General features: G+C 39.4%; 1 protein-coding gene across 1 annotated transcript in view; it reads left to right on the top strand.

The window, feature by feature from the left end:
• Positions 1-20,054: 20,054 nt before the first annotated feature.
• Positions 20,055-22,300, top strand: part of atosa (atos homolog A) — an 81,321-nt gene continuing 79,075 nt past the window's right edge. The window contains exon 1 of the mRNA XM_067419662.1: positions 20,055-20,856. Within this exon, the coding sequence (XP_067275763.1) occupies positions 20,745-20,856 (112 nt within the window). The 5' untranslated portion in view covers positions 20,055-20,744. The remainder of the gene's footprint in view (positions 20,857-22,300) is intronic.

Raw genomic sequence — 22,300 nt, 5'->3', positions numbered from 1 at the left:
TCTGCAAGTGTGTTCCCGGTCCCAGTCGAAACCGCAGGTCAAATGTCTGTGTTTTGTTGGCAATCGGCACAAACATTTATAGTTAATTGACAGTGAGCCATAGATTATGCCATGCTGTATGTTGTGTGTGTGTGCCCGCTCATGAATCTTTAGCTTTGCCCACTGCACGCCTGCACAAGAATCGGTACAGTGTATGTGTCTCTTATAAATATGATAAAACTAAGTAACTTCATTTTTGGTCGAAAAAGAGTTACTGACATTCAAGACCAAATTTATCACGTGGATAAGTATCTTGTGTCAATTCTGTTGTTTTATTGATAAAATAATGGGTTGTCTTAACTGTAACTTCCAAAATCCCAGGACAATCCGAGACAGAACTCCTTAACACCAGTTACTGTTCTTTAGAAGTTACTGTGTCAGCCTCAAATTCACCCAAAAAATGAAAATTCTGTCAATAATTACCTACCCTAATGTTGTTCGACACCTGTAAGACCTCCGTTCATCTTCGGAATACAAATGAAGATATTTTTGTATTATTTTTATCGGACTTTTATTGACACCAATGTCATTTCCTCTTTCAAGACCCATAAAAGGCACTAAAGACGTCATCACAAAGCCCATCTCACTACAGTGCCTCTAAATTAATTTTATGAAGCGATGAGAATAGTTTTGTGTGCAAAAAACGACTTATATAGTGATGGGCCGATTTCAAAACAAAGTTTCGAACCGTTATGAATCAGCATATTGATTCATGATTTGGATCATGTGTCAAACCGCCAAACTGCTGAAATCAGGTGACAATGGCAATCCGAATCATGAATTGAATGATTCATGATTAGTTTAGTTTGAAATTGGCCTATTACTATATAAGTCTTATTTAGTTTTTTATTTTTATTTTTTTTGCACAAAAACGAATTCTCGTCGCTTCTACTCTATATGTAAAGAGTAACGAGATTTTTGGCAGAAACTGTGTGTGTTATGTACACTTTAAAACTTGCAAACAGTAAAAACAGTAAGTTTAGTCATTACTGTATTTGGTCACTACTTCTTCCATAGACCTATTTTTATATAGTATGTGAACATATGTTTAATATGCTACACTGTTCGGTTTAACATGCCATAAGGAAAGATGGATTCCAGTGGATTCTGCGCCAGCCGAGCAATTGCCCTTCAGATAAACAGGAATTCTAATGGATAGGTTTCCCAGGTATCTGCTTGTAAAATCTGACATCACGTGTCACTTGTCACGTGACAAAACATCACGTGTTTTCTGGTTCCAAACACTGTATCAAATCCAACAGTGCTAAAACATTCATATTGCGCTGTAATACTGAAAAATCGTGATCCTAACCTTCATCTCCGTACTGAAATCTCAGATGGTCCGACAGTGATTCATCTTTTCGGAATCGTTAAAATATTGGTGTCCATTACCAGACACCTCAACTTGTAGATGACCCTGCATAATTCTCTTCTTCTGAATCAAATGAATTAAATCAATATTTCCACTTGCCATTGTGTAGCTAAAAATGATTTTGTGAAGTAAATACTATAGAAAAAAACAAAAGCAATTTCTTCATGAAAAAGTTAGTTCAGGCAAGAATTAAAACAACAAAGTAAATTCTTAGTACTCAATTCAAGCTTGTAGAAATTAAAGCATAAATATCAACGTTATAAAATTAAGTAAAAACTACTCTACAGTAGCTTTGATACTACACTTTTCTGACACAGGTTTTTGCATCATGCACTGGGGCTTGAATAATATATATATATATATATATATATATATATATATATATATATATATAATAAAATCACTTAATAGGGTGATTTTGCAGATGTATTTACACTGTTTTATAATTTCTTTTTCGTTGTTAGGTTTACTATTTTTCATTTTTGCGACAAGGGTATGATGAGTAAGAATGGGTTTAACAAGAAGGTTCCTGTGTAAAAATCAGGGAATAGTGATTAAAATGGATGTTATGAACATGTTTGAGAAAGAAATGAATGAGAGGTGTTCTAATAAAGATGGTACATGTATGTAGGCTGTAAACTGAAGAATATTTTAATTTCATATCAGACCATTATTGTGGATCTGACCATTTTAATTTATTGTATCTTATTTTTTTTATATAATTATTATTATTATTTATTATTATTATTATCTTTACAACTGTTTTAACTATGCTTGTTTTAAAATTTTTATTCGTCCATATGGTATTCTTTTTTCTCATGCATTTGTTAACACTGTTTTAATTAATTTCTATGTAAAGCACTTTGAATTGCCATTGGGTATGAAATGTGCCATACAAATAAACTTGCCTTGCCTTGCCTTGCCTAAAAGTTGTAACTCATTCAATAAACGCATTCTCACAAAGTTCCGCAGTGATGTTGGTATACAATGAATCTCTTATTTTCACAAAGTCTGCACTTACAGAGGATTGCTGCGCGTGTTTAACTGAACTCAGCGCCTGGACAAATGCTCGAGCGGTGAGTGATTCCAAATTGAACACCGGTGATTGGTCAAATCCGTTGTAGAAGTCCACAAACATGTCTGTGATTGGCTACATTACTCACCGAAGCGAAAACATGTTGGAAATGTAATCATTTAACGAGTGCAAATACAGATACACACTGGATCTTTTGCTAGCTCCTTCGCTGAAAATATGCAGTTATTACGAATTCTTACAGAGGATTACATATCCTAGACAAGCAGTTATGTGCAGCGTTTCACTCTTAAAGCAGAAGCTGCAGCAGTTGGCAGTGGTTTGAGTGAGAAAATTCCACGCTATTATCAAGTCCGTCTCAAGCTCAGAACAGCGATGACTATGCGGTCCGTGGACAAGCCTCCCCCTACCCCCCTTCTGGCGCCGGGCCTGGTTTTGTGAGTTCCCTTTATCGAGGGAACTTGCACTGCGTCGTCGAGTGACGACACTCTGGGGAACGCCCCAGGCGTGACGTCTCTGAAGTATGAATGAAATCTGCCACCAATCCGATTGGTGCTACGTCATGACGTAGTAGGTGACGGCATACACGGAAGCTATAAGAAGGCGCCATCTCATACAACAGACAGTCTTTGCTCTTCAGCAAGGCGCTCTGTGTGATATTGTTTGTCATATTTACTGTTGTCTGTCACTAAAAGCAAGCGAAAGCATGGCAAGCGAGCAGTTTAGGAGGTGTGTGCAACCGTGCCCGCGTTTCATTACGGGCTCGGACACACACCAGCTGTGTGTGCAGTGTCTCGGGGCGCAGCACGCTCAGGCGGCGCAGCACGCTCAGGCGGCGCTTGAGGGTGCCGCCTGCAGCGAGTGTGAGAAGCTGCCGCTCCGGGTGCTGCGCTCATGGCTGGCCGTGTTTAATGAGAGCGGCCAGGCTCGCGAGCCCCAGGGATCCGGTCCCGCATCTGTTGAGGCAGAACGGCGGCGTAGATCATGGGGCTCACAACTGGATCTCGCGACGGGAGGCGGGCATTCTGAGGCATCTTCCCAATCCTCGTCCGATGATTCAGACGCTCTTCCGCCTCGTGAGGAAGCCCGCGCCGCGGCATCTTCCCACGAGATCGATAACCGAGTGCTGATGCTGTCCGATTCCGAGGGGTCAGACCAGTTCAGCCTGGAGGTGGGTGGAGTGCAGGTGAATTCACCTCTTCACTCCCCCGCTCAAGAAGAGCTTGTGGACGTGTTAACACGTGCTGTGGCCAAACTGAACATCGAGTGGCCACAGGAAGAAGTGGAAGTTCAGCCTGCGATCAAGCTGGACGGACGCTTCTTCAGGAAGCGTGCTCAACCGCCACGCAGGGGCTTGCCGTTTTTCCCTGAGCATGGGGAAAACCGTACTCGGCGCGCCTATCAAACCCCTCGGTGCCTGATTTCGGGTGTGTCGTGGGCGCGTCAGAGGCTGGTTATGGGACACTGCCTCACGTCGAGGAGGCACTAGCGAGATATTTGTCTCCCGAAGCAGCAGCGTCCCTGAAAGCCCCAGTTCTGCCCACCAAGCCATGCAGGGACACGTTGTCCCTGGTGGGCAGGGCTTATCGAGCGGCAGGCCTACCAAGCGGAGCTCTTAAAGGAGCTCGATGAGGGAGAGGGTCCGTCTCTGGACAATATCATGGAACTGCGAAAAGCTACCGACTTGTCTCTCCACGTCACCAAAGAGACGGCCCGTGCCATCGGCCGCGCTATGGCTGGCTTGGTGTGCGTGGAGAGACACCTCTGGCTTAACCTATCAGGGATGAGGGAGAAGGAGAAATCCTTCCTCCTAGATTCCCCGATAGCCCCTGCGGGTCTCTTCGGCGGCGCAGTCAACAGCGTCGTCGAGAGATTCCAGGAGATGAGGTAGCAGTCGGCAGCTTTTCGTAGTACCTCCCTTGCCGCTCGGGCCTCCTGATGCCAGCAGGGAGGCCTCGGGTGGCCAGTCCCGGCCCCCCTCCAGCGCCGCCTATCGGCAGGCGCAAAAAGAGAGCGTCGCTTCCCATGCCCCTCCTTGGCAAAGGAGGCGGTGTTCTCGCCAGAAGTCTTCCAAGCCTAAGGGCGATTTAAGGGATGTCCTTCAGGCGAAGAATGCTTCTGGCAAATGGTCCTAGCTGCGGCGGGACCGTTCAGAGCTGGCCCTCCCGGGGGCGGATGACCGAGGTCGTTCCGAACCCGCAGCTCTGTGGAAATCGATGCTGTGCTCCCGCCGTTAACAACGCTTCGGGCCTCTTCGATTTCCCGCGTACGTACGCCGCTCCAGCCGCCTCGAAATCGACCTGCGGCGGGGCAGCGAACGCATGCGCACACCGAAACTCCTCCCCGATTAAACTCTGCCGGGTGGCCGCTTCAGGGGGTCGGGCAGGAGGCTCAGTGGGTACCAGAGAACTTATTATTTTATGTTAGCCAAATACCAACAAAGCTATCATTATTTTTGTGCCCATTATTCTCTCTCATATGTTATCTATTAATTCTTACCATCACCAGGCAGGTTCTAGTCTGTAGTCTTTAAGAGGCTGGTTCCCCTAGTAGAATATATCGGCGCATAGTCATGCCTCCCGAATATCTCTGCTTGGGTCCTGCGTACAGAGGTAAGGGGGTACAGACTGCAGTTCAGGGCCCCACTACCAAGTTTCAATGGTGTGGTCTGGACCGTGGTCCCCCCGGCCCAGAGGCAGGTTATGGAGCAGGAAGTGCGCTCTCTGCTGGTCAAGGAGGCAATAGAACGAGTTCCTCCGCCAGACAGGGAGTCGGGGCTTTACAGCCGGTACTTCATTGTTCCCAAGAAGGGTGGAGGCTTGCGTCCAATATTAGATCTGAGGTACTTGAACCGGTCTCTGAGGAGATTCAGGTTCAAGATGCTCACCATTCAAGCTATAGTGACTCAGATCCAGTTCGAGGACTGATTCGTCACGATAGATCTGAAGGACGCATATTTTCCATTTCAGTCTCCATCCTCCCTGCCCACAGGAAGTTCCTGAGGTTCACTTTCGGGGCGAAGCATACCAATATTGGGTTCTTCCCTTCGGCCTAGCTCTTTCCCCTCGCACCTTTACTAAGTGCATGGCATCCGTGTACTCAATTACATTGACGACTGGCTCATATTGGCTCAGTAGCGCGAGATGGCAATTCGGCATCGAGATGTCGTTTTGTCCCATCTCAGGTGCTTGGGGCTGAGACTGAACACGTGCAAAAGCGTGTTAACACCCGCCCAGAGGACTACATTCCTGGGAGTAGTATGGGATTCGACCATGATGCTGGCGGGCATGTCTCCTGCGCGGGTCGAGACCATACGGGCGGAGGTTGTTGTAAATTGACCCATTTGTATCCTTTTCTCCCCTTTAATTTTCTTTTTATGTTTCACAAAGTAACTGACATTATCATATGGTGTACTACATTACCCATAATCCCCAATTAAGGTCTATAAATAGACCTCACTTCCTCCTTTTGTTCTTTTGCGTTGGTGAGGTGTGGGTGTTTGAAAGGACACCCAACCATGTCCTTTGAGTCCTTTCCTTAGGATGCGTTATGTAAGTTTGTTTGACAATTGTATGATTTGAATTTGTTTCTATTAATTGGGTTTAATAATTATTTGGATTGAATATATATATATTGTTTATTTATGAAGTCGTATGTTGTATGAGTCTGATCATCTTTTTGTATGGTTTATAGTGACTAAAGACCATCACATTCATCCTATCCCTCCTGTTTATTCCATCCTGATAATCTTGTCCTATTAACATCCGTCATGTGCACTTGCTCCCAGTATCTCCATGTGCTTTGGGTTGTTTAAGTAATTCCAGATTTAAGCATCATGAACATAATAAACTAAAGACTATAATGACAAGAACTTTTTCCAGTGTTTTAATCAGACACACCACCAAGTCTCTACAATTCTGACGAACTTTGGATACTCAACAACTGACATCCACCAGAGGTCTCAGTTATGAAGCTGGGCCACAGCCGCACTGTGAAGCAGTTTCAGAGACTGCTAGGCCTCATGGCAGCAGCGTCCAACGTGATTCCGTTCGGCCTGTTATACATGAGGCCCCTCCAGTGGTGGCTGGGGACCAGGGGGTTCTCCTCGAGGGTAAAACCTTTCCGTATGATCAGGATAACGCGCAAATGCCTTCGTTCCCTCGTCATATGGAAAAATCCCAGGTTCCTGTCCCAAGGGCCAGTGTTAGGAGCGTCATGTTGCAGGTAGATCCTTTCAACAGATGCCTCCCTCACGGGCTGGGGCGCGGTCATGGAAGGCCGGTTTACGAGAGGTCTGTGGGGGCCCCAGCATTTTTCCTGGCATATCAATTGCCTGGAAATGTTGGCGGTTTACAAAGCTCTGAGGAATCGAGGATGTCTGTGGTATCGTATCTGAATCATCAGGGGGGTCTGAGGTCTCGCCCACTATGCAGGTTGGCGCATCAGATCCTCCTGTGGTCCCAGGGGAAACTATCATCTCTCAGAGCGATGTATGTCCCAAGGGACAAAAATCAGGGAGCGGACGTCCTGTCGAGGCAGGGGCTGAGGCCCGGGGAGTGGTGACTCCACCCGAGGTGGTGGAGGCCATGTGCGAGAGGTTTGGCCCGGTGGAAGTGGATCTGTTTGAGTCTCAAGAAACGACCCACTGTCCACTGTGGTTTTCCCTCAGGCATCCGGCCCCTCTGATTTTTTTTCAGAGCTAGCTATAGCTTATATATAAGCTATATATATATATATATATATATATATATATATATATATATATATATATATATATATATATATATATATATATATATATATATATATATATATAGCTTATATATAAGCTATAGCTAGCTAGTATATATATATATATATATATATATATATATATATATATATATATATATATACTTTTTAATAAGAATATCACTATTAAAATAAAATAATGTGTCTTTAAAAAATAAAATAAAATAAAAAACATGCAAACTAAGTTTATTTTAACTTCAAAAATGCAATTTACTAAGATTTCCCCCCCTACATTTCACTGTGCCTACTTCAGAGATTACTTTTCCCACCTAATTTTGCCTACCATCAAATGCCTTACCTCTTTAGAAAGCTGAGACCCTGTAGTTTCTTAGGAAATGAGCAGAATAATTGTGTGAAGTAGTGGCACAGAGTTATAGCGGCTAGAATATATATATATTTTTTTCTTTTACACAAGCTGCACGATTAAACTTTTAATGTGAAGTTAAAGCATCCAGATTTGTAGACATGTTAATAACGTTAGTAAGAAACCAAACCATTTGTAAATCCGTCAAGATTTCAGCGAGATAAGAGTATTTATGTTCGTACAGATCACTCATCTTACATCAGGTTCCACAGAGCCCGACATAAAGCTTGCCTGTGACAAGATGGCCGCCGGTGATGACCATGGTGACTCCGCCGCAAGACATCTAGCCTTTCTAATGGATATCTATGGTTTGACACGCGATCCCAACTGCTGAAATCCCGTGACATTGGCAATTCGAATCATTGATCGATTCACTGATTCATGACCGTTTAAATCTTTATTTGAGGAACACGGAAGATAACCCAATGCTGAATAAAGTCAAAGTTTTTGTTTTTTTTGGACCAAAATGTATTTTCGATGCTTCAAGAGATCCTAATTAACCAACTGATGTCACATATGATGATGTTTTTATTCCCTTTCTGGACATGGGCAGCAAAGTGTGCATAGACTGCATATGCTCTGGGAATAAAATATAAAATATCTTAAACTGTGTTCTGAAGATGTGGAACGACTTTAGGGTGAGTCAATAATGACATCAATTAGATTTTTGGGTGAACTAACCCTTTAACTGAATGTAAGTTTTTATCACAACAATGTTAGTTAAAGCGGCGGATATCCACTTCTATAAAGTTGAGACTGGTGGTTAGTCAAAAATAGAGTGGATAAAATGTAGTTAGCCGCGTTCTTATAGAAAAAGTCACCCAGTCTGGTTAACGTCAAAAAAATTTAATGTTAGCTGGCCGTGATCATGTGCTGGCTGCCTGTGTGTGTGTTGTTAGCCTTATTTAAAAGTGTCTAATCGTTTTTATATCCACTTAAAATTTTGCAGCAATTAATTTAGCAAAATCACCAAAGAAGGAAAGTTTGGAAAAATGCAGTATCAGATGGCAGGTGACCTTGGATACCGATTAAACATTGATGTGTAACGTTAGCAGCAATTAAGTGTCTGTATGATGTCAGCCATTTTATTTTAGTGAGCTATTGATATGAAGGTTTTTAATGAAAAAAAAAAAAAAGTAATGTTTTTAAAACCTAATGTTAGACCACAGCCTTTCACGGCTATAGTGAGGTTAGCACTAATAGCTTCAGCCCTGTGCATCAGTCTAGGAGCTGAAGCAGGAACAATTAACTTTGGAATGCAATCAATGGGCGGCAAGCCCCTCTGCCTCGTTTTGTCAGGTCCAAACTCGTCACAAACTAAATGTGTTTTTGACAGGTCGTAAAACTATTGGATTGGTATATATATATATATATATATATATATATATATATATATATATATATATATATATAATCAAGGGGGTAATCTAGCACTCGGAAAGCGTTCCACCCATAGGGGCGGCCATTGCTAACCAAGCCATCACCTGCTGTTAGTATCCTATTGACTCCCATTCATTTTTGGATCACTTTGACAGTGAATAACTTTACATCTGAGGCATTTAAAGACTCCATTTGTCCATTGTTTATTTATAAAGAAACACGACAATGTTTAAAAGGCTCCATTACCTTGTAACTTAAACTATCGCCCTGTAGAAGCTGTTTTTGTAAAAATAGGCTAATGATTGCATCATAACCAACGCAACTCTGTTGCACAGTTGAGAAATTACCGTATAGACAGGAGGAGACGCTCATAAACAATCTTTTACTGTCTATGAGGCAGTCGGGGGGACGTGGAAACATAAAGTCTGATAAAGTCAAGGGGGAAGAATGGGGAGAAGCCGATAGTGATCCTAAAGCAAAGGGAGAAAATATTTAAACAACGTGATTCAGATTTTATTTCCACAACTACTAGAAGACCTACAACTGTCAGACAGGAGGCTCACATCTACGTCGTCAAGCTCAGTCTGAGCCTGCGCAGTACGCTCAGCCATCAGGAAGTGAGTGCTCATTTTCCGCCGTTGAAGTCAATGGGAACGCTCTGTCCATTTCTTTTACTGTCTATGTATATAATTTCTACTTGTAATCCACACAGTATTGACACATTATCAATCTGTTCACAGAACCAAAGCATTGAGATGAGACATGAAACTGTCACCTGCAGCCTTATTCTGTACCTCGGCAAGTAAGAAGAAGGGCTATTTGAAGATTGCCCGGTAAAGCATGATTTTCTTTTTGTGTCATAAAAACAATTTTTTAGTGCAAGTGAAAAAGTAAGACATAAACATGAAGATTTTACACTCAGCAATGGTCCAAATTATGTGCAGTCACAACTTAAACATAGTCTGGATATTACAAAGGCATTGGGTTTCCTGGCACTGTTAAGGTGCAGAGGTAAACAATGTTGTCACAGGGTGTTTGGGTATTGGGTTCATGTTTCATGTTTTTAGGTTTTCATGTTCACTAGCTGTGTCTCATTTCGTAAAATTTCGAAGGCTGCGTCCTTCCACACAGGCAGGAAGTATCACGTTGCTATGCCAACACGTTCATCCTCGTTGCTCTCACGCCAGTTTATATGAATGAAAATTATTTATAACTTGAAAATTACTACGAAATGTTTCTTGACTTGAGCAATGTACTGTTCTAAACTTTTAAACAGCACTAAAGCGTTGTAATCCTGTTAACCACAACTGTTTGAGGTAATAGAGCTTAAAAATAAAAACGAGCTTGAACTTACAATTTAAACACCACACCTACGTTCGCATGTATATCTGGCAGTGGTGCAGTTTTTTTATATAATATAAAAATATATATATGACGGTTGTTAACGGCGACGCAAAGAATTGTGGGTTATCTCCAGCCGCGAAGGCTACACCTCATTCAATCCTGTGAAAGAAGGACGCATTCGAAGGTCGCATTTGGAGTGTCCTTCTCACTTTTTTGAAATGAGACGGCCTTATGATGTATGCAGCCTTCAAATGAGACCTCCGGAGGACACAGCCTTCTGAAATGAGACACAGCTACTGTCATGTTCTGTCATGCACTTCCTGGTTTGTCATGTGATCCTGCCATGTGCTCCTTGTCTTGTGTTCTGATGTGTCATTGGTGTATTGATCATTGTTCACAGGTGTGTCTTGTCTAGTCCTCAGTTAAGCCCTCATATTTGCCATGTATCTTTGTCTGTTATTCTGAATGTATATGTACCCGCTTGTTGGTGAAGGTTTAAGTTTAAGGTTTAAGTTTAGATCCATGCCAAGCAAAGCTTTTTGTTTATGTTTGGATTTTAAGGGATAGTTCACTTTAAAATGAAAATTCTGTCATCCTTTACTCACCCTAAAGTTGTTTTGAAACCTGTATGAATTTCTTACCATTGACTTCCATAGTATTTTTTTTCCTACTATGGAAGTCAATGGCTCCAGTTAACTGTTTGGTAACTGACATTCTTCAAAATATCTTCCCCTTAAGTTCAGCTGAAGAAAGAAATTCATACAGGTTTGAAACAACTTGAGGGTGAGTAAAGGATAACAGAAATTTTATTTTAAAGTGAACTATCCTTTTTTGTTTGGATAACTAAAGAAACTGCACTTGGGTTCACTACAAATCGCCTCTCAGTGGATTGTGTTACAAATGTATGGTTTTGAACATTTATTTTATGAGTGCAATCTGTGAATTGCAGCTGTCTTCCACTCATTTGTTTTTGTTTTTTACTTATGTTGCCTCACTGTAAAACACATTACAGTGAATTTAACATAATGTGAGTTAGGTTTAGTCCTTTTTTAGCAAGCATGTTCGTTCTGCACTGATAATGAATCTATTTTGAATTTGTTTCTCAATGAAATTGTTCTTTCTTTCTTTATTATGCAGGAGGACAGTCGCTGTGATGCTGCTGAACCAACCCGATCACACATAAATGCGTATAAATAGTACGAGTGTGCAATGTCGTGGAATGTATACGCCAAAACTCACATCAAGAGGATCCAGTCAATGTGTGAATGAGCATGAAGGACAAGTGACCATTCTGTTTCTGCTGGACTATGCATGTGTTCGTCAATTTATGTTAGTTATGCCACTGTTGGCTGAGGTTAAGTTGAACCATACAAGGTTAATTCTACAGGTATTGTAAATTATACTGAATGTACCTAAATCAGTTGATGTGAAGATTACTGATTTAATGGTTCATTGTGAATGCTGGCATAATAAACTGTTCAACTTGATTGTATTTATTTGTGATTTGTGATAAAAATTTGATGCAGAGAAAACGATTACATTTATTTGGTAACACTTTTAAAAAGCAACATTTACATAATCATAGTGAGTAATATAAATTCATTAAACTAAGTCATTCAAAATGTGAAATAGACAGATATTATAAAATCGAATGAATTACTTAATAACAGTAAATATTACAGATTTATAAAATGTACTTGATATTTTCACAACAGTGATGTTCCATTTAAAATTACATTTACTTAACTACTTTTAATAAATACAACCTACTAAGGCAAATATAATTAAGTAACATTTACTTAATGTCTTTGCAAATGTTACATTTAAGGTTAAGTACATTTTACTTGATACTGGCAAGCAAGTTGTACTTGATATCACAGTAGTAAAATTTACTAAGAAAAGTGAGCTCTTTTTAGCTTATTGCGCTTAAATGATGAAATACTCAAAATGCTGAGTTTTCAGGTGAACATAGTCAGTTTTATCGATTTATTTTCTTGCACAAATGCTTTGCTTTAGAAAGCCTATTAACCCCCTGGAGTCATATGAATTACTTTTATGATGGATGGATGCGCTTTTTTGGACCGCCATTATAAGAGCAATGGTATTTTTTTTTAATGTAACATTGTCTTCGTCTGAAAAAAGAATGACTAAATCATGAGATATTTTTCATTTTTTGTTGAACGATCAATTAAAGTACAGTAACTAATTACATTTACTGAAATACTTTATGCCACAGTAAAAAAAAAATATTTTTTTTAAAGTAATTAAAATTATAAAAATAAGGTTAAATAATGTTTTTAATGTGGCTATATGTACAATGCTCTTAATGGGGGAAGGAGTCAATTAGGCCATGGAGGTACTGCGGATATTAGATTAAATTGATTAGCAAATTTAAATATAAAGCAAAAGACCCCAGACTTCAGACACATCTCAGAATAGCTCAGAGTATAACAACTGCCATTGTCCTCTTGTTATCTGTAATTGGTGAGTACTTTGGTGCCTTAAGCCCTTGATCTTTCACTCACGTTATAAATGTCAAATAATATAGATTTTAATACAAATGTTTTGCCTATTGTACACCCTAGCCTAGTAGTGATGAAAAAGAGTAAAGTGTGTTTTCGTTCTAAACACATAATACAAGTATATTAAACACGTTTTGACACAGCTTCATGGTTTTTAAAGCATTAGTTCACTGCAGTTTTAAATCTAATATTATCAGTTCCCTCCAGTAGGTGGGATTGTATAAATAAAACATAAATAAAATAATAAGACATAAATAAAAACACATTTTGTCAACAGGTTTCAATAAACCGTTATTTATTCAAAAAGGTTATACAGTAATAATAAAGATGTGATAAAATAATAACATATGCTTAATATCTATGCACACTTTAAAATGTGACCATTGTCAGTAACATTTTGATCAGTGGTGATAGTGGTTGACCAATCACAACAAGCTGGTAAAAGAGACCAATCAGAGCACATTGGACTTTTCAGAAGGTGGGAAGTTATAGAGAGTAATCTAAACAGAAATCGACATGTCCCAGAAGCATTGCCACTACCATTAACTTAGCTCACAATGCTGTTGAGGAACTTGCATTTTTATTCCAATTTTAAAGATGAAAATGATTGGTGGTGTTTTATATGCTATAATTTAATTGAGGATTCATGATAAATGATCATTTCTGTTGGCTAACTAAAAAAAAAAAAAAAACACGTTCCATGGCTTTTGGTTAAATTTAGATGTTAATTTAAAACAACAGTAAAAAGTGACCAAAAATATCAACCCAGGGTAAATATTTGGTTAAATGCTTTTTTATATATAGTCAAGACTTTAAGATGTTTGACTGTCATGCAAAAATAGTTTTCACCCTGAGAAGTATTAAGTGGAGTGTTACAATAGCCCCAGCATATCATAGTTACTGATCAGATTGATAGATTTTCCATTTATGTTTAGTTTTGCAATTATATATACACTGTAAAAAAAAAAATCAAGTCTCCAATTGAACATTTTCTAGTGACGGATCACATCTAAATTTTTCAGTTGACTGAACTGAAATTCTGTGAATTGATGCTATTTAATTCAATGAAGTTCAATTCGGCCAACTGAAACATTTAGAAACATAGTGATCATATATATATATAGTCTGTACTCTGCTTTGTTTTGGTTAATTTGGGTTTAATTGCTGCAACATTCACATAATAAATTATATTTGCAACTAACTTATGTTATCTTATCTATTTTTAAAAAAAACTAACACTGAATATTTTATAAGTTTTTAAATAAGGTTTTCTATTCTCTGAAACAATTACATGTATTTTCTGTATTGTATAGAAAACTTTAAAGTGGCATGCGATATATTTCTACAACCTCTCGAAGCTGTGATTCTACATAAGACCACTAGATGGCATAACACAACTGTTATTCTTGAGCCCGTGTCCCTTGTGTCAAACAAAGAGTCTCTACTCTCATTTGGCTAAGCAGGTTGGATCTCAACTGGCTACTTAATCTTCTTCTTGTTCATAATCCTACATCGTTATTTATGAATAGAAATAGAGTCACATTATGTTAAATATCATCATTTGATTGGTGGGCTCTTACTAAGGTAATATTTTTTATCATGAGTGTGTTAAAGTGAGTGTGTGAATTATATGACTTATAACAGTCTCTGTTTATATGATTTATGCTTAATATCTGTCAGTGGAAAAAATGGAAAATGAAGGTCAGTTTGATCCTCGGAGTATTCATTTGTTCTTGTATGCATTAATCCATCAATCACCTATGGCCTATGTGCTATTATCTAATAACAGGAAAAGACAGTCAAGAGATTTTAATGAGGCCTGAACCCCTGGGACAGATTAAATTTAATAGATTACACATGGTAACATTCAGATGACATTCACTTGTATTAAAAATGTAATATAGTCCTTACTAAATACTAGTGTAGAGTGGAAAGAATTAGGCGACCAGGTTATTAAGCTAACATCCAATAATTTGGTGTGTTGAGTTCACATGTCCAATGTCACACTTTTGCTTGTGTTTATAGCGCATAATTTAAAATATTTTCTCAGATTCTAAAAGCGATCTCTGTCTTTTGAACCCCACTGATATGCTTTATATAATATTTATATAACATTAAATGTATACAATTATTTGATATAATTTCATAATGTTATTCTAAAAATGTCTGCCTCCAGGTTGTACATCTATTATGTTTTGTACGTCCTTTAATGCTCTTTATTAACCCTCTATGGCATGACTTTTTATTTTTTGGGAAAAAAATATTTCACCCCATTGTTTTGGAAGCTTGGGGGTCCCAGATTACATATCCATCATAAAAAGTGTCGCCACGCAACCCCTGTACCAGATTTTGGTTTGTTGCCTCAGGGCAACACTGTGCTATAAGGGTACTAAAACTCCAAGGTTTTCTACATAGGTGGACACCTCATGTATTCTATTCATACACCAATCAGGGATAACATTATGACCACCAATAGTGGCACGTGAGTATCAGAACTGGACCACGGAGCAATGGAAGAAGGTTGCCTGGTCTGAGGAATCACGTTTTCTTTTACATCACGTGGATGGCTGGGTGCGTGTGTGTGGCTTACCTGGGGAACACATGGCACGAGGATGCACTATGGGAAGGCGGCATGAGGCAGTGTGATGCTTTGGGCAATGTTCAGCTGGGAAGCCTTGGGTTCTGCCATCCATATGGATGTTACTTTGACACGTACCACCAACCTAAACATTGTTGCTGACCAGACACACCCTTTCATGAAAACGGTATTTCCGTGGTGGCTGTGCCCTCCCTAACTCATTCACACTTTCACAAAGCACAAATGGTTCAGGAAGCGATTGAGGAGCACAACAACGAGTCTGAGGTGTTCATTTGGCCTCCAAATTCCCCAGATCTCAATCCAATCGAGCATCTGCGGGATGTGCTGAACAAACAACTCTGATCCATGGAGACCCCACCTCACAACTTACAGGACTTAAAGGATCTACTGCTAACATCTTGGTGCCAGATACCATAGCACACCTTCAGGGGTCTAGTGGAGTCCATGCCTCGAGGGCTGTTTTGGCAGGAAAAGGGGGATCAACACAATATTAGGGACGTGGTCATAATGTTTTCCTGATCAGTGTTAATAATAATTAATAATAAGATACACATAACGCACATTCTTTGAGTTTTCTAAACTTGGAAAAAAAACTAACTTTCCAGGAGAGCTTAAATGCACCATATGGCCCTAATAACCCTATGATATTGCCTGAAAGGGATCCCCTGGTGTTGAGACTTGTATGGCTTAATATAACATAAACGATGTCTCTTACTGAAATATGTAGTAGAAAACCCATGAAAGATCTACGGTATTTAAAAAAATCGATTTTATATTTGGACCACGGGCGGCGCCATCTTGTTTGCGTTCTAGGTTGATGACGTAGAATAGTTGCACTCGGCAATCAGCTGACGCTACCAGTAGCTATTTTTACCACAAGAGAACTCGAAAATTGTTTCAGAGTTAAACAAAACCAATGAATTGCTTTGTAATTGTACTTAAAACACACTCAAACATACATTTGGCTTTGCTTCATGAAAGGATGGCTCCACCCCCAAACAAAAAGTCACACCCACACGTCAGCCCCTCATTGAACAGACATGTCAGGTGATATTATATATAACAAATATATTTTTAAAAGGTAAAGGGGTGGTGTGAGGTCAGAAAAGGCAGCTTGTTGCCTCAGGGCAACACCATGCCATAGAGCAGTGGTTCTCAAACCTGCCCTACACATTTTGTATATCTCCCTCATCTAACACACCTGATTTAACTCATGAGCTCATTATAGAGACTTCAAGACCTGAAATGGGTGTGTCAGAAATAGGGAGACAAAATGTGCAGGGCTGGTGGTACTCCAGGACAGGTTTGAGGACCACTGCCATAGGGGTTAAATTTTTTAATATTACATATTAATATTTGATTTATCTAAGATTAGCATTTACTGGACTGAAGAAGCTTCGGTTTAGGCCTACGAGATTATACGTATATCCCTTTTTTTTTTTTTTTTTTTTACTTTTTTTTTTAAAACATGCAATAAGGCCTATGTCTATCAAATATCAACTCAGTCAATACGCATTGCATTGTGTGTTTTTATTATTATTATTCTGTACTGTAATGTTCATGTCGTGCAAAGAAATGTCATCATAGGCTAACCAGATTTATAGGCTATAGTCTAGTAAATGATGAATAAATAATAAATACACTTTATAAATTATGTATGTGTAATAGGCTATAGCTCATCTGTCGAAATGATGCCGGTGAATTGTGCAAACATATCCACATCGTATATGATCAAATATACTTTCTTACCTGCTTTCTCCCAGGTGTCATTTATGCGCAGCTCATATCTAAACGTCGCTCTCAGCACAAATGTACAAAGGTATTTTAAACTTGTTTTCAGTTCTAAGCAAAGAACGAAGAATAACTGAGTATTGGGCATTGAATCACGTGTGTACTCAGTTTTTAAAGTCTATCTATGGCACATGCTATCTCACGAGCAAGTTGCTGGCAGCAGTTCACGTTACAGCCACCATGGTGTCGCTAATAACTTCTACATTACCTCAGCCTAGGTGTTAGTTTAGTAGTTAACTACTACTAAAGCTACTAGCTTACTTAACCCAAGTTTTAGTGTATGAAAGGACACTTTGAAGAATACTGTCAGTAGTCAGGCATTTGTAAGTTTTCTTTAAGGAAAGATTATAATTTATTGTTATGCATATTCATTTTTGCCCATGAGGTTTTCTCGCGTGTTACATGTTTGTGCTTCTCTAAACACCAAGGTTTTTTCTCGCGCGTCAAGCGGATTCAGTTGAGCTTCTGTTTATGTTGGCTGATCAATGTTTATAAGTGAATAAAATACTAGACATTAAATCTGTTCACTATATAAAGTGATTGTTTCTCTCCAGAACATTTGGAATAAACCACTCAATTCATATGGATTAGTTTTAAGATCTCCTTATGACCTTTTTGAAGCATCACAGTCGTAGTTGTGAAGCTGTCAACAAAGGGGCAGAGCTAGAGCACTTTCACAAAAAAAGATCTTTATTTGTGTTCTAAAGATGAACAAAAGTCTTGTGGGTTTGGAACAACATGAGGATGAGTAAATGATGACAGAATTTACATATTTTGATGAACTAACACTGTAACTTTGTTGTTCACATTGCAAAAGAATACTAGATAAGTGCAAATATATATATATATATATATATATATATATATATATATATATATATATATATATATATATATATATATATATATATATATATACAGGTCCTTCTAAAAAAATTAGCATATTGTGATAAAGTTAATTATTTTCCATAATCTAATGATACAAATTTAACTTTCATATATTTTAGATTCATTGCACAGCAACTGAAATATGTCACGTCTTTTATTGTTTTAATACTGACGATTTTGGCATACAGCTCATGATAACCCAAAATTCCCATCTCAAAGAATTAGCATATCATGAAAAGGTTCTCTAAACGAGTTATTAACCTAATCATCTGAATCAACTAATTAACTCTAAACACCTGCAAAAAAATCCTGAGGCTTTTAAAAACTCTTTAAAAACTTTAAAAATGAAGGCACCAAATACAAAAATAATTTCACATTTCTACTATATTAATGACCCATATATTAATGATCTACTATATTTAAATACAGATTCATCTTCCAAGCGCTACCCCTTTAACATCACCACCACTGAGCTTCCATTAACTCTCTTTGTTGATCTTAAAACATTTCCCCCGACAGTTTAAGTTAGAATAGTTTATAAGAGCACAATTATGAGCATAACGAGGCTGTAAAATGGACTGAGTTTGCCTTTTCGGCGTGATGGTGTTTAATCTCTCCAAGAGCCTGTCCCATTTAGCCACTTGTTAGCAATGGCCTTTTTCAAGACACTTAACAGCTTTAAAGGAAGTGTATGTAAGATTGTGGCCAAAGCTGGTACTGCAATTACTATCCCCTCTCCCCCTCCACCCTGACTCAAGGTTGCCAGATAGGCTGCAGGATCAGCAGGAACGTTTGTAGAGCTGCAGTTGTGGTAACTAGAGCAGAGCTGGCAACCGGATGCTGAAACACTACTGACTTTGTGATTGGTACATAGGTGGAGGGCGGAGCTTCAGGCCAAAACACAAAATGTCAACATCAACATCAGTTGAGGGCTGCAACAACAACTTTTAAATGACATTATCCTGGCTGGACTACTGTTGTCAGTGATATAAGTATTTGAAATTAACATGATTTCTTAATGTCTAGTGACATATCAGGGCCATTTCATGATTAATTGAAATTATGAGAGAACCAGAAGTGTTCAAATGCTAACTCGCTTCCGCATTTAGGCCAAGCAGCAACCTCCCCCAGTTTCTGTTAAAGCCGATGCCAAAGTGACTTAAACCGCAGTTCGTCGAATGGCCACTAGGGATAGGCTCCAGAAGAGAGCAGAATCTCATTTAGCCCCATGTTAAAATGTCCAACTTTACAGCAGAAATAAAAACATGTTTACAGCCTGGTACAAATTGTGGTTTTGGTCTATACAGCTAATTTTGCCCTTGATGAAAACTGTGAGTCGGTAACATTTTTTATAACTCATTCGTTATTATTATATAAAGCCTTACAATTTTTCATAATTAAGGGCGTTGACACTTTGAGTGACGGGTGGATAGGCATTTAACCACTGTCTGCTAGTCGTCACCTCTGCTCCGCCCACATCCCGCCTCTTTGTCCATTGTCAGTTACCCGGGACTCTCTACTTTACGCTTCAGAACTGCTCTTCAGAATGCTATGGGGGACGTCATGGACACTACGTCCATTTTTTTCACAGTCTAGGGTTAAGGCCTAAAGTGATTTCACCTGCACCACTCTATGGGAACCATCAAATGTTTGGTTACCCTCATTCTTTAAACTATCTTTTGTGTTCAGTGGAAGAAAGAGACTCCAACAGGTTTGGAACAACTTGAGGGAGAGAATTTTGGTGACAGAATTTTCATTTTAGAGTGAATTATCCCTTTAAGTTAAGTGGGTTACGTTCGCTCGTTGCCGCAGCAACGAGTTCAAGCCAGTGCCGCGGGGCGGAAGTGACGTACAGCCTGGGGGCGGGACGAGCTGTTGTTGGGACACATGACTTAGAGGCTGTCCTCCTGCATTTGTTTTGACAAGCAGAGAGAGAGAGAGAGAGGAGGGGGAGAGAGAGAGAACATGAGCTTTGTCCCTGCTGATCATTTAATCTCCGAGATATCGTTTAGACAGCTCGAAAACTTCTATTTGGGGTTCGTCATCGCTGGGGTTTAGCAGTGGCTTTACATAGATAGTTGGTTGAACTAGTTGGCTCACTCCTCCGTCGCCAGTATTGTTCTGTTTTTATGGGGAGGGCTTATGATCAAGTGGTCGAGAAGGGGGTACTATGAGCCACTTCTTGTTGGCTGAAGTCAGAGTCATCACCGCAACGTAACGCTTCTCCAGCCTGGAGGAGATGATGCTGGTGATTCCTTAGTAGTGTCTCATCTACCTGTCCTGGGTCTGATCTAGCTGTTGGTGGTGATGATCCAGGGGATCCCGATGCGTCTCACATGGCTTTAATTTGAGCAGATCACTGGCACAGGAGAGACTGGTACTGGAGCTCGTTTGGCATCGGCAATGAGGCGACTGGCAGCAGCGGATGTTTGGGATATTTAGCTAGATAGAGACGAGAGATGATAATTGCATGCGTATTTAAGTAGAACGCTGGTGTTTTGGTGAACTAGTTCATCAGACCACTAGACACTTAACATACAGTGGCGTATAGATCTGCGTTTGATCTTACAGCTCAGATCATTGATATCCGAATGGCTGTGCGCCAGATCGATAGCTAACCGATGTCTAAAGGACGAGTTTTAAAGTCTAAACAAAGATCTGAAGACGGAAGACGGACCGCAGGCATCCTGGAGGGGATCACGGTGTCTGTGACCAACATGAAACCTGACAAAGGTAAAATCAACAGAAAACAGAAAATGCGTGATTACATTGAATGTCATCTGTCTGTGGTTCGTGACGTCACTGCGCTGCAGTGTGTTTGTTTCATTGTTTCATGCATGTGCTTTGATAATGTTCAGATGTTACACTGTAATGTTCTGTGTTTTCTGTCGCTGTTAATGCTATAGCCGCCGCTTTCCGAAGGGAACAAAGCGTCCTACATCAGCTGTGTGTGCTGCTGTATGTTGTGTTTGTGTTTTTTCCCCGCTGACGCACACACTCTACCCTTCACACTCTTCAGAATTGTCCACTCTGTTATACAAGAGCGTGGTCTATATTTACAAGTTACTGTAATCTGCACATACACATTAATGTATCTGTTAGATGCCGATGTTTTGTTTTGGTTAGGTACAGGTTGGTTTTTTGTGGAGTATGGGTATGTCTCTTTGTTGGGTTTGTTTTGGTCAGGTTTTTTTTCATTTTTTTTTCTTCAGAAAGACCTACATAAGTTTTGGTTGGCTATATAAGATTTGTTTTAGTTGGATATGGGCTTAGCCTACTTTAGTTTGGTGTTGGTTTGTTTTTTGGGGGTTAGGTTTGTCTTCTGTTGGGTATGGGTTTAAAACACAAACATTATGCGAGTAATTTCTTTCTGAAGAACTAATAAGTCCCTGAAGAATTAAAGGGACAGTTCACCCCAAAATTAAAATTGTCATTAGTCACTCACCTATATGTTGTTCCAAACCTGCAAGACCTTTGTTCATCTTCAACACAAATTACGATATTTTTGATGAAATCCGAGAGCCCTCTTACCCCTCCATAGACAGCTAATTAATTAACACTTTTACTGTTCAGAAAGGTAGTAAAAACATTGTTAAAATAGTCCATGTGACTCCAGTTGTTCAAACCTAATTTTATGATCCGTCAAGAATACTTTTTGTGCGCAAAAACAAACAAAAATAATGACTTAATTCAACGATTTTGTTCTAGCCTGTGCCATTGTCCTACACGGTTTAAATTGTAAATACCGTGCAGCTCCTGCGTCGTGGTGTTCACGTGAAGAGCATCCACTGCTGTAGAACTCGAAAACGGTTCACTGTTACGTAAACTGCGTAAAAGTCTGACACAGGCTAGAATGAAATTGTTGAATAAAGTCTTTATTTTTGTTTGTTTTTGCACACAAAAAGTATTCTTGTCTCTTTATAAAAATAATAAGGTTGAACAACATGGATTTAACGGACATGGATTTTAACAATGTGTTTACTACCTTTCTGGACCTTGAAATTGTTAATTAAATAGTTGTCTATGGAGTGGTCAGAGTGCTCTCGTATTTGATCAAAAATATCTTTATTTGTGTTTCCAAAATGAACGAAAGTCTTACGGGTTTGAAAAGACGTGAGGGTGAGTAATTAATGACAGAATTTTTAGGTGAACGGTCTCTTTAATAACAGCTGAAAAA

Source organism: Pseudorasbora parva, chromosome 16 (assembly GCF_024679245.1).
Source record: "Pseudorasbora parva isolate DD20220531a chromosome 16, ASM2467924v1, whole genome shotgun sequence".
Taxonomy (NCBI): Eukaryota; Metazoa; Chordata; class Actinopteri; order Cypriniformes; family Gobionidae; genus Pseudorasbora; species Pseudorasbora parva.
Note: the sequence above shows the minus strand (reverse complement) of the source record. Positions and strands in the feature narration are given on the sequence as shown.